At 38.9% G+C, this 12,645-nt stretch overlaps 2 protein-coding genes across 2 annotated transcripts in view; one reads left to right on the top strand and one right to left on the bottom strand.

Moving 5' to 3' along the window:
• col4a4 (collagen, type IV, alpha 4) overlaps positions 1–7,160 on the top strand; it is an 88,522-nt gene extending 81,362 nt beyond the window's left edge. The window contains exons 46-47 of the mRNA XM_044353777.1: positions 1,293–1,576; positions 3,480–7,160. Coding sequence (XP_044209712.1) covers positions 1,293–1,576; positions 3,480–3,737 — 542 coding nt within the window. The 3' untranslated portion in view covers positions 3,738–7,160. The remainder of the gene's footprint in view (positions 1–1,292; positions 1,577–3,479) is intronic.
• Positions 7,161–10,331: 3,171 nt separating this feature from the next.
• The window catches only part of atp1b3b (ATPase Na+/K+ transporting subunit beta 3b), a 9,488-nt gene continuing 7,174 nt past the window's right edge, over positions 10,332–12,645 (bottom strand). Inside the window, exons 6-7 of the mRNA XM_044355367.1 lie at positions 12,488–12,574; positions 10,332–12,131 (exon numbers count right to left, since the gene is read on the bottom strand). Coding sequence (XP_044211302.1) covers positions 11,964–12,131; positions 12,488–12,574 — 255 coding nt within the window. The 3' untranslated portion in view covers positions 10,332–11,963. The remainder of the gene's footprint in view (positions 12,132–12,487; positions 12,575–12,645) is intronic.

Below are 12,645 nucleotides of genomic sequence, written 5' to 3'. Positions count from 1 at the left end.
ACAAGAAGTTCTGGCAATGCTTTAGGACATGAGTGAGGGAGAATCGGATGGGGGAGAGACCATTTTCAAGTGACGACGAATCTTCATCTGTGGACGAGGAGCTGACATCCCAAAAAAGGCCCAGGCTTCTGGTGACACAACCCACCTTGCCCATATCATCACAGCAGCTCTCGGATGCTGTGCGAGCAGAGGTTCATCATGGAGCTCTGCAAGCACTTACACAGTGAGCACATCACTAGGCCTACACAAACATCACATAGACCTATCTTGCTGACCATGTCTGAAGAGAAGAAGAAGAATTGCAGAGTCAAACGCAAGTGCACAAAAAAAAACAATATGCATGAAGTTCCTACATGCAGTGTGTGGACAGCACACCATGAAAGTCTACAGGATGTGTGCTGATTGTGAGTTGTGTGTGTGTACTGTATCTTCCTTCTTGAAAGGGTGTGAGTGAGCCGTTTCTTTATTCACAGTAGCGTAACTAATACAACACATTATTATAAAAAATTCGTTTTTAACTTTTACTGAATGTTCTTCTACAATAATCAAATTATTTAAATGTGTTAATTAGATTGTTGTTTGTTGTAGCTGTTAGTTTATTGATGAATTTTAAAATGTATATGACCTTTTCAATTCGTAATGAAATAGCCTAAAGTATTTGTAAAATTAATTACCCTTTTAGTGACCCTTTGGAGGGGCCCAACCCCTAGGTTGGGAACCACTGGATCAAACTAGCTAACTATATATAAAGTAATTCAAGCTAGCTCCACCTCCAGAGCTACAACAGTAACAAGCTTATACTTATGTATTTTTACTGTAGTAGAATTTTTCATGCAGGACTTTTACTTGTAATGGAGTATTTTACATTGTTGTATTCGTACTTTTACTGAAGTAAAGGATCTGAGTACTTCTTCCACCTCTGGGACACTCTCACAAACCTCCAAGTCCACAAAACATCTGCAGGATGGACAAAGTCTTATGAGGTCTTCAGCTACTCCGCTTTTCCAGGATCAGGACAGAATCCACATCAGTCCTGAATCTGAGGTCACAGACAGACTGGGTGATGTGATACCTTGACAGCTGGAGCTCAGTCTCTGGGTCCTCTTTAAAGCATGTGATCCCCCCCCCCCATCTGTCACAAATGTCCATGCAGTCAGGCATTTCTCAGCACAAACTAACCACGGGTCTGAGCTGTTGGAAATGATCATTTTGTCTTAATTAATGCTTATGTATATATATATATATATATATATATATATATATATATATATATATATAATCATACTTTTCAGGTCAGGCGGGTTCGTGTATGCGTGTCTTTTCCACCATGCCTTTCTCCTCCTGCAACAAGAGAACCTGCTCTTATGCCAGCCGCAACGACAAATCCTATTGGCTGTCGACAACGGCAGCAGTTCCCAGTGTACCTGTCGGTGGGGCCTCCATCGAAGACCACATCAGTCGCTGTGTGGTGTGTGAAGCCCCCTCCTCCCCCGTTGCACTGCACAGCCAGACCTCCAACCAGCCAAACTGCCCTCCCAACTGGAGGAGCCTGTGGACCGGATACTCCTTCCTCATGGTGGGTACTGTGTCCTTCAAGTACTGCTAGTTCTACTGCTACAGCAACACTACTGTTGCAGCAATATTACTACTGCACCAATACTACTGATACACCAATACCATTGCTACACAAATAGTACTACTGAAACAGTACTACTGCTGCATCAAAACTACGGCTACACCAATACTACTGCTACAGCAATACTACTGGTACACCAATACTACTGCTACAGCAATACTACTGCTGCACCAATACTACTACTGCAACAATACTGCTGCTACAGCAATACTACTGCTGCACCGTTACTTCTGCTATACCAATAGTACTGCTCCAGAAATACTACTGCTACACCAGTACCACTTCTACACCAATATAACTGCTACAGCAATACTACTGCTGCACCAATACAACTTCTATACCAATATTACTGTTACAGCAATGCTAATACTGTAGAAATAATACTTCTACAGCAATACTGCTGCTGCACCAATACTTCTACTGCAGAAATACTACTTCTACACCAATACTACTGCTACACCAATACTCCTACTGCAGGAATACTACTGATATTGCAGCTAATACTTCTATTTACACTACTGCTAATACTGTCACTGAAGTACTGCTACTGCAATTAATACTGCTGCTGATGGTGCTACTGCTAATCAATGTTCAGTCTAATCAAGTTGGACAACTCCCCCAAAAAAACCCAATAATAACATAATAACATGGCTCACAATCTTTGGTTTGTTAACAATTTGTCATGCAAACAATGAGAAGGGGAAGAGCTTAGAGGGTGCAGTAACCTATTGGAAATATTAAACCTGCAATGATTAGTTGATTAATTAGTTGATCAACAGAAAATTATTTGGCAATGTTATTGATACCGATTACTTGTTTTAGTCATTTTTGAAGTAAAAATGACAAAGATTCCATTGTTCCAGTCTTTTGTGATGATTTTCTGGTTTTCTTAGTCTTATGTGATATTTTTTAATTTTGGACTGTTGGTTGATCAAAATAGGCAGATTTATCAATAATGAAAATACTGACATTATTGTATATATATATATATATATATATATATATATATATATATATATATATATATGTATACATACAGGCTGAAGATTGACCTGCACAAGTCTTTAATAAAAACGTTAAAGCAAAACTGAACAAAGCAGACCTGAGCAAAACAAACTGAACAATACAGAACAAAGACTGAGTTGAAAACCAAGAATTAAATACAAACTGAACTAATGAAACAACAAGGAACAGGTGCAAGACACAAGGGGCAGGCTGGGAGCTGATTGGCTGAGGAAGACACAATCCTCTTCACAATTAACCGTCATCCATTAACCCATCTAAGAACATACATGAATACAACCTCGATACACAGGTACACTATGACCTGCAAACTCAGGTTTGCAGCTTAATGATGATGCTGTTCAAATGTGGCACATAGAGGTTGAAAATGTGAATACTGAAATCTTACAGAAACAAATGTTAAACTCCTTAGTCACATTTCACCACTAGTGTGAAAGCAAACTTCAGTGTCCCATAAAAAAGGCCCTCTCCCATTTAGTCCAATATAACAAACAGGGAAAAAGTCTGAAAGCATTTGGTGGACTGGTGGACAATGGCAACTAAGGAATATAGAGCCAGACTGTGTCAGGATCATTATAAACTGACTATGTCTTATCTTTGATATATATTTCCAACAGGTTACTGCTCTCTCTAAAAACTCTTTCCCATGTTTTTGCTATTTTTGTTGGGACCACTGGTTGTTTTTTGTGAAACTGTCTAATTTGCATTAGATTAATCTAAGAGCAATGCGAAGACTGGCCTGACACTAGCAAGTCTCAAATGATGGCTGGCTAGAGATCAGGAGATCAAATGATGATGTGATTCTTGTGTGTGGTTGCAGCATACAGGTGCAGGTGATGAGGGTGGTGGCCAGTCTCTGACATCATCAGGAAGCTGCCTGAAGGACTTCAGGGCCCAGCCCTTCGTGGAGTGCCAGGGGCCTCGAGGAACCTGCCACTACTTTGCCAACATCTACAGCTTCTGGCTGACCAGAGTGGACAGCATGACCTCGTCCTCCGACACGTCATCCAGCACATTGACAGAGGGCCCGCAGCAGAGGAGGAACATCGGGAGGTGTAACGTCTGCATGAGGGAGTGAGGAGCATCTCCTCCTCCTGCAGAGTCCAAGAGGACGGACAGGATGACACTCGTCTGATTCTCTCTGTGAGGAGACACTGTCACGCTAATGTTAAAGATAACTCTGCCAAATAATAATTCGATCAATCATTCGTGTTCAAATCAATAGGAGCACAAACACTAAAACTGCACAATTTATATTTGTCTTACTGCTTTGAACTGGGTTGTCTGATATTATTCATTTTACATTCCACAACAAGTCTCAGTGTTTGATGAAATCTCTGAATAGATGGTAGAGATTCGTCAATAAATAAGCCATCTGATTAACCGTTATCATACAGAGAATTACAGCATTTCTCAGAGTCACTGATATCTTTTTAAAATATGATTCAGAACCTAACAGGTACTTTTACTTTTAGACCCTGAATATGAAAATGTAAACATTAAAGCTCATTTATTTAATATTTTCATATTAACACTGGATCACATCTCTGTAATATTAAAGTATCTCTGCAGCTTTGCAGAGCTTTTTCGCCTCTTTTAGCGCCTAGTTTTGGTTCACTGGCAAATTTCCTGTCTGGCTCAGTCTCCGTGTTTTCTGATAAACTCCCTGTACACCTGTACTCTACCTTTCCAGCAGCAAACAGCAGACACACACAGTTAGCTGGTGAAAAAAGTGGAACATCAAGCAGCTAGAGACAGAGAGTCAGACCAAAGAAGAGCTGAAAGGATAAAAAATGATTCAAACATTCGATCACATTGCTCTGTGTCTGCTGGATGTTTGCTTATGTAACCAGGTTGAAATTATCTTTATTATGTTCTATACATGAGTTTTTCAGCCCCTTGTTGGACAAAATTAGTTAATGCAGCTTTAATAAGAATCATAATGACATATTTTTGAGTTTTTTGTTTCTTTTTCATAATCCACATAAAGTTGTTTTCTGTAGCATTTAAACAGTGAATTTGTCCCTTTATGTGTATGAATATTATCTGAAATCTGGATACACTTCCACTTTTCATTCCAGCAGAGGGCAGTCCTCACTCTCCAGAAATATAATACGTTTATGTGATTCAAATCTTTCAGAGGATTTGGTGAAAATCGAGACTTTTGTTTTCAGCTCGTTCATTCTCAGTGTCCACAGGCCTTCAGATAGAAAACAGAAAAAGAAATTTACAAACAAAAGAAACTTGATTTATCATTGATCAGTAATTTGTTGAACGCTGTGAAGCATGAGCTGATGTTTTACTTTACTGATCATCTTTCATCTGTAACAACTGTCATATATAGGCTTACCTGTTTCAATTCAAACTGTCACCAAAGTATCAATATTTATTAATACTTTTGTTCCTTATAGATCATTGAAAAGTTAGTTTAGCCTTAGCCCTGTTTGTTAGTTAGACTACGTTTAAAGTGAAGGTCGAGTCCATCAATGAACAGCAACATCCACCAAACCAGCAGTCACCTCTCAGTTATAACACTGTGATAACTCAGACATAACTCATCAGTAACTCACCAATAACTTAGCAATAACTCAGTAATGACTTATCAATACTTCATAGATAATACTGTAATAACTCATCAATATCCATCAGTAACTCATCAATAACTCATTGGTAACTCAGTAATAAATCAGTATTAACACATAAATAACTCAGTAATAAGTCATCAATAATTGATCAATAATAATTGAAACATTTTCAATCAGTCAGAGATGTATTTTTCTGAAATTATATTTATGTTTCTCACTGTTGTCGGGTGGAAACCTTGTATCTCCCACTACAAGTCAATAAATATATTGATAGATTGGCAGCATACTTATTATTAAAAAAACTCACAGCTCACATTATCAGTCAGCTGATCAAAAGCATCAAAATAGAAGTTACAAGGTTTTCATACCACAGTGTAATGCAACATCCTGTGATGTCACAGCTGATTGGTCGGTGGTGTTGGCGTGACGATCTTTCCTCATCAGAGAGGGCAATGAGTGACCTTTAGCCCCGCCTCCAGCATCGCCCACATGACAACTGCACTGAAAACACATCCTGATTGGTCAGCTGACAGACAGTGGATGCATCCTGATTGGTCAGCTGACGGACAGTGGATGCATCCTGATTGGTCGGTCAGTATTTTCTGTGAATATGTTTGACATGAACTTTGAAACGTGTTCAGCTCAACTGTTAATGTTCTTTTTCCATGTTTTAAAGTAAAAACAGAGAGAACACAAAATTGTGCTGTTACTCTGAGTCCAGCATCAAAGCAGAACCAGAACCAGAACTGACCAGAACCAGAACCAGAACCAGAACAGAACAAGAATCAGGAGTGTCTGGCAAAGCAACAGAAGATGGTGAAACTAGAGTTCTGGTTCAGATCTGAGGAAATATCCGTAAATATGTTTCATGACTCTCGGGTGTCTTTAAATCGTTCCACAAACCTCCAGAAGAACCTTCATAGTTCTGCCAGTTTTCTTCTTCATCATTTAGTTTCAAACAGGATGACTTCCTGCAGAGACTGACAGTGAAGCCAATGTGGTTCAGTTTCTGATTCCGGTTCCAGTTCTGGTTTCATGCGTGTCATCTCTCTGTGATTTGTAAATATGTTTTTCGTACTGAACTTGGTCGCTTTATATTTTTACTGTAAATGTCATCAGAGTATTTATTTAGCCTGGAATTCATGTGGTGCTATTTGATGTTTCATTTGTTCCTTTTTATTTTATTTTGGTAAATGGTGACACACTGACATCCTGCCCCTCTCCACCCTCCTCCAAAATAAAATAACAAATACATGAACACGTGTAACCCATGGCAACGGCATCCTTCTGACTGATGGATGTTTGTTGTGTGAAACATTGTTAAAAAGTGAGACATTCAGCAAATTGGATTAGTCACACTGACAGCTCAAGTCCCGCCCCCTCAAACACAGAGTGTGTGATGTCATAGCCAGTGATGTCATAGATGATCTGTCTTCCATCAGACTTTATTACAAGATGAAACAGGTTCCTGATGATTCTGAGATTAACACATTTCTGAACGCCTCGTCATTAAAAACACTACCCAGAATGCTTTGAGAGGACGGCGGTGTTTAATACTCAAGGTTTTCATTAAAATGATGAGTTCAGCTCATTTATCTGAGAATCCAGCAGAAAACAGGATCAGAGCCAATAAAAAACATGAAAATAAGAGACTAAAAAATGTTAAAATCAAAATTTCAAATGTTGAAAACAAAATTTTAAATCTTAAAATGAAAGTTAAAAAGAAAAAATAAGGTGTGAAAAGTGGGCAGGGCTCCAGCTGATTATTATGAGAGGAGGGGCGGAGGGAGGCGTGTTGTATTTAAATCTGTCGGTGATATTTTAATCTCAGTAGGAGGAAACTTCTCACTAACACTTGTGAAACATTTTACTCTCTGTGAACGAACAACACTTCAATAAATCGCATCAAACTTTCACTCAGTGTTTTTATTTGACTTCCAGTGAACAAAATCAAAACAAGTAAATAATTTGGTAAAAACTTTCGACTCAGCTAGGAAGAATTTTAAACTTCATTCCTGAAACCTTCAGATGAACACATTCAAACGTCAGGACCATCTGTGGGTAAGAATACGTGCAGATTTCATGCATCACATGCCTCAGACAAAAATTATTTAAAGTTTGTGAACTAGAATGTGTTAATGCTGATTTACAGCAAGACATTTCATTTTTCCAAAAGTCAAACCCTCGCAGAACAAAATAAAAAGATGAAACAGCAAATAATGTTGTTTTGTCTTTTGTTCCCTGTTAGAGTAAGGAGAAACATTGCAGGGAGTAGACCGAGCCCTCGTCCCTCTTCGTTGTGTGTGAGGTGGTAAACATGAACCCACATCAAACACACCTGTGCTCAGGTGAGGGTCTAATAACTGTTATGAACATGCTGAGACGTGATAAGTTGTTTGTTGTATATCTGTACTTCTGATTAAACGTTTTCAGTTTCTTGTATGATCAGGATTCACCTGAGCACAGGTATGAGGCTGCTGATTGGTTCATTGTGTATCAGACACAAGATAAGAGCAGATATAATTGAAAGCACTTTGCAAAAATTTTGGGTGTGAAGATCTTTCAAAATGCCATGAATAGTTTTTATTGATCAGTAAATTTGATCCAAAGTAAACAGCAGAAACCTGAATGAAATCAATATCTGCTGTGAGCAGCTCTGCCTTGAAAACAGCTGCAGTTCTCCTCAGTTCACCTGCACACAATTTTTCAGGTACTTTGCAGGTCTGTTGTTCCTGAATCTCGGCGAAGTTGCCACAGTTCTTGTGTGGATTTCAGTGTCTCTGCTGCTTCTGTCTCTTCATGTGATCCCAGACTGACTCCATGATACTGAGATCAGGGCTGTATTCCAGAAAGCAGGTTTAGTGAAAACTCTGCGTTTGTTCACCCTGAGATGAGGGAAACTCTGAGAGACAACTTAAACCCTGTGTCAGTTACCATGGTAACTGACTCTGTGAAGCTAACCTGCTCGCTGGCAGCTTTGCTTCAGCAAACCCTGAGTTTCAGAGCCTGATGCAGCATCAGGGTAAATGTTTCATCTCCTCCAACTCTGTATGTATCGAGCGCATTCATTAGCGGAGGTTTACTGTCTGTCAGAATCAAAATGCTAGTTGGATATTAGTTTGTTACTCAAGGATTCAAGGACGTTAATGATGAATCCTCCATGAGGGCAAAAGTTAGACACGGAGTTCCTCAAGGTTCTGTACTTGGACCAATTCTATTCACCTTATATATGCTTCCTTTAGGTAATATTATTAGGAAACACTCCATAGATTTTTATTGTTATGCAGATGATACCCAATAATATTTATCAGTGAAGCCAGATGAAACCAATCAGTTAAACAAACTCCAAACATGCCTTAACGACATAAAGACCTGGATGACCTGCAATTTTCTGCTACTAAACTCAGATAAAACTGAAGTTATTGTGTTTGGCCCTAAACACCTTAGAAACACATTATCTAATGATAAAGCTACTCTGGATGGCATTACCCTGGCCTCCAGCACCACCGTAAGGAATCTGGGAGTTATCTTTGATCAGGATATGTCCTTTAACTCCCACATAAATCAAATCTCAAGGACTGCCTTTTTTCACTTACGTAATATCACAAAAATCAGGCACATCCTGTCCCTAAAAGATGCAGAAAAACTAGTTCACGCATTTGTTACTTCTAGGCTGGATTATTGCAATTCCTTATTATCAGGCTGCTCTAACAAGTCTCTAAAGACTCTCCAGCTGGTCCAGAATGCAGCTGCACGTGTTCTGACTAAAACTAGAAAAAGAGACCACATTTCTCCCATTTTAGCTTCGCTGCATTGGCTTCCTGTAAAATCTAGAATAGAATTTAAAATCCTTCTCCTAACTTACAAAGCCCTTAATGGTCAGGCACCATCATATCTTCAATTCAATTCAATTCAGTTTTATTTATAAAGCATCAAATCACAACAGAAGTCATCTCAGGGTACTTTTCACTTAGAGCAGGTCTAGACCAAACTCTTTAATTTATAGAGACCCAACATTCCCCCATGAGCAGCACTTGGTGACTGCAACATTTATGGAGTATTTCCGAATTATATTACCTAAAGGAGGCATATATAAGGCGAATAGTATTGGTCCAAGTACAGAACCTTGTGGAACTCCGTGTCTAACTTTTGCCTTCATGGAGGATTCATCATTAACATGTACAAACTGAAATCGATCTGATAAATAGGATTTAAACCAGCTTAATGCAGTTCCTTTAATGCCAATTAAATGTTCCAGTCTCTGTAATATGATGTGATGATCAAGATGGTGAGTGAACAGGTTTGTGACTCACCTGCAGACAGCAAACTAAATGGAGTTTGAAAACGAGTCTTTTAAATAGGCTGCATATAGTCTTCAGGTGTTTTAACAGCATTTCAGTGATGATATTAAAATTTATATTTAATTACATTTGTTGAAATATAGTAACTGGATGCTGTTGAGCTGAAATCCAAATAGAAATATAAACATTTACTTTCAGTTTGAACCTTGATGCCTTTTAAACCGCAAATCCCTAATCTCATTATTATTGCTCACAATCACGTCTCTATGTAACATAGCTATTGTGTTTTTTGTCTCTATATCTTTTTAATCTTGACCTATATTTTTCATTCCATTGCTGCCTCTTGTGTTTTGTCCATCAGATTAAAGCTGAACAAATATATTTAAAATGTGATGTTGCCACAGCCTGATACACAGATTCCACTTTATCATCATTAAGGAAATGTTAGTTTGATAAATGATGAATTAATGGATGTCACTGAATAAAACCTTTTAACTCTCTTCCAAAAGTTTTCTATATCATGGTTCATCACTCAGAGTTCAGGGTTAGGCTCAGAGTTTGGTAAACCTGCTTTCTAGAATAGACCCCTGGTGTATATTCCACAAAGCGGGTTTGGTGAAAACTCAGAGTTTGTTAACCCTGAGATGAGGGAAACTGGGTTTCTGTTCCAGAAACAGAGGTAACTTAGACATTGAGAACCACAGAGATAAAATGAACACCCCTAACTCAATTTATAGTGCAGGTAAAGACATGATAAAGGCTGATGGAAACAGATTTTCTCATGACATTATTGGATCTTCTTGTTTATTTGCAGAAGTGGAAATGCATTATCAGCATGTTGCTTCCTCTTCTCTTCCTCCAGAAGAAATACAGAGACGTCATTTATGTAAACATCATTTCGTCTGTATAGACAGATGTGTCTTTCATTCAGGATAAAAACAGATATGTCACAATACATAGAGACACCACAATGAAGCAGGACCTCTACTGATGTCATCTTGTTCAATATTCACACAACACTACTCACTGGAATCACACTAATTCACATTTTTTACCTGTACAACATTTGGCTGGAGACACATTGGCAGGAACTCATTATACTCTAAGTATATTTAAAAATTTGGACTGAAAAAGTATATCTGCTGACATGATGAAGAATGACTAACCAACTACAGGAGGTAAAAGGAAATTACAGTCAGTGTGGAAGTGAACTTCACATTTTCCAACAGACGGATGAGATGGTGTTGGGTGGGTGGAGCAACAAGGCAGTGTTCTGCTTCACTGAGATTCAGTGTAACGTCCATCCTCTAGGAGGCACTCTTTACTACAGTTATGTGTTTGCCTTTAATCTCTGTAGAGAGTGCGTTCTATAGGACATATATTTATGAATAATGATAAGCCTAACATACTGTTTCACATTTTTGACCCAGTCAGGGCACTGGTTCAACCATAGCGGAACTTTAACACTGAGGCTTCAGTTTTTGACTGAAAACAATGATAATAACGCCAACGAGCATTCAAGTGTTGGGAGACATTAAACTCAGACGGCTCAAGCTTTCTGCAATAACACAACTTCTTGTACTTATCTATGAAACATTTGTATAAATAGTGTTTACTCTAAAACCTTGGTCAGTGATAAGACCAGCCTACTGACTTATTCTCTGTCTTCTCTGTTTACTCACACCAAAAAAACAAACAAACAAACAAAAAATTAAGAACCACAACTGAAAGTTTTTGTCTTAATCCCTGAACCTGATAATGTTGACAGCCAAAAGCTGAAGATGTGTTCAGTGCATTTAAAGTAGTGTAAAGGAACTTAGTGTTTAGTGTGGGAGGTGATTAATCTGATTTCTGACTGCATGTAAACATCCAAACACATCGTGTTTCTGTTTCTGTAGTGAAGTCAGCGTTTCTGCTCTGCTGCTCTATTTCAGTCTACTGGGGGCACATTATTGTTTTCATCAGATCACTAATAGACATAAATCTAAAAACAACACATCATTGTGTAGCTGTCTCACATGCTTTCACAACAGAACTGATCTGGTCTAACTGTCTGAACAGGTTGAACTGGAGTCACACTGGTTTCTGTTTGATACACTGAGGAGCAGATCTGGACCACAGAGTCAAGAGAGAAACATCTGGACCAGGTTCAGGGTTAGGATTATGGTTAACCCAACCCTCATCAGGGACCAGAAGTGACCTCCAATGATGATGAGGACTAACCGAGGATCAGGATCCAGACTGAAGAAGACCAGGTTCAGCCATATTTAGTGGTCCAGATCTGAACAGGACAAACCAGATTCACTCTAGTTTGTGTTCAGACATCTAGGATTGGATCAGGTCTGAATTACAAAGTGTCCTGAACTGGAACTCTGTGTACACCCAGTTTGCAGTATCCATGGCAACAGGTGGATCCAGCTACTCTGACACTTTGACCCGAAAGGTGACACGACCGAGAAACTTGTCCCGCTCGTCGTCGTTCCGCATGTCTGAACCCTCGACCTTACACTCCACGGTCTGCTCCACGTTGTAGTCTTCCTTCGTTAAAAGCAACTTCACTGCGACTAGAGGCTGAACGTAGTCTGACTGTGGATGAAGACGGACAGAGGGTTAGTTCAATGATTCGTGCCGTCTGTATTTAATGCTGCTCGCTGACACTGTTCAGTAAGTAAATATACAGGTAAGTTATTTGATTGGCTTTTACTTCAAACAAAAACCTTTCACACCTGTTCTTTACATGCCAGAAAGAAAACATAACATGAATAGAAAGACTGAAACATTTGGACATGTTGGGAAAACAGAGAAATGGATCCACTGATGTATAAAACACAAAGGCTGTGTAGGTGACACATTTAGTTTTTTAGATAATTGAAATCAAGTAAAAGTTTGAATTTCCATGTCAGGAATATTTATGTTAATCCAACGAGGAAGTATTTACTCACATGACCATTCTTGCCATAGTACGGGAAAAACATCTTATCCAGACGCCCCTCGAATGGAAAGTACTGCATTTGTAAAGGACTGTCTCTCTGCCGGAGGGAGAAATACATACATTTATCTCAAACATGATGATATGGCAATATGAATAAATCCGTGACAG

This window comes from Thunnus albacares, chromosome 6 (assembly GCF_914725855.1).
Source record: "Thunnus albacares chromosome 6, fThuAlb1.1, whole genome shotgun sequence".
Taxonomy (NCBI): Eukaryota; Metazoa; Chordata; class Actinopteri; order Scombriformes; family Scombridae; genus Thunnus; species Thunnus albacares.
The sequence above is the reverse complement of the archived record's forward strand: the minus strand, read 5'-3'. Positions and strand labels throughout refer to the sequence as shown.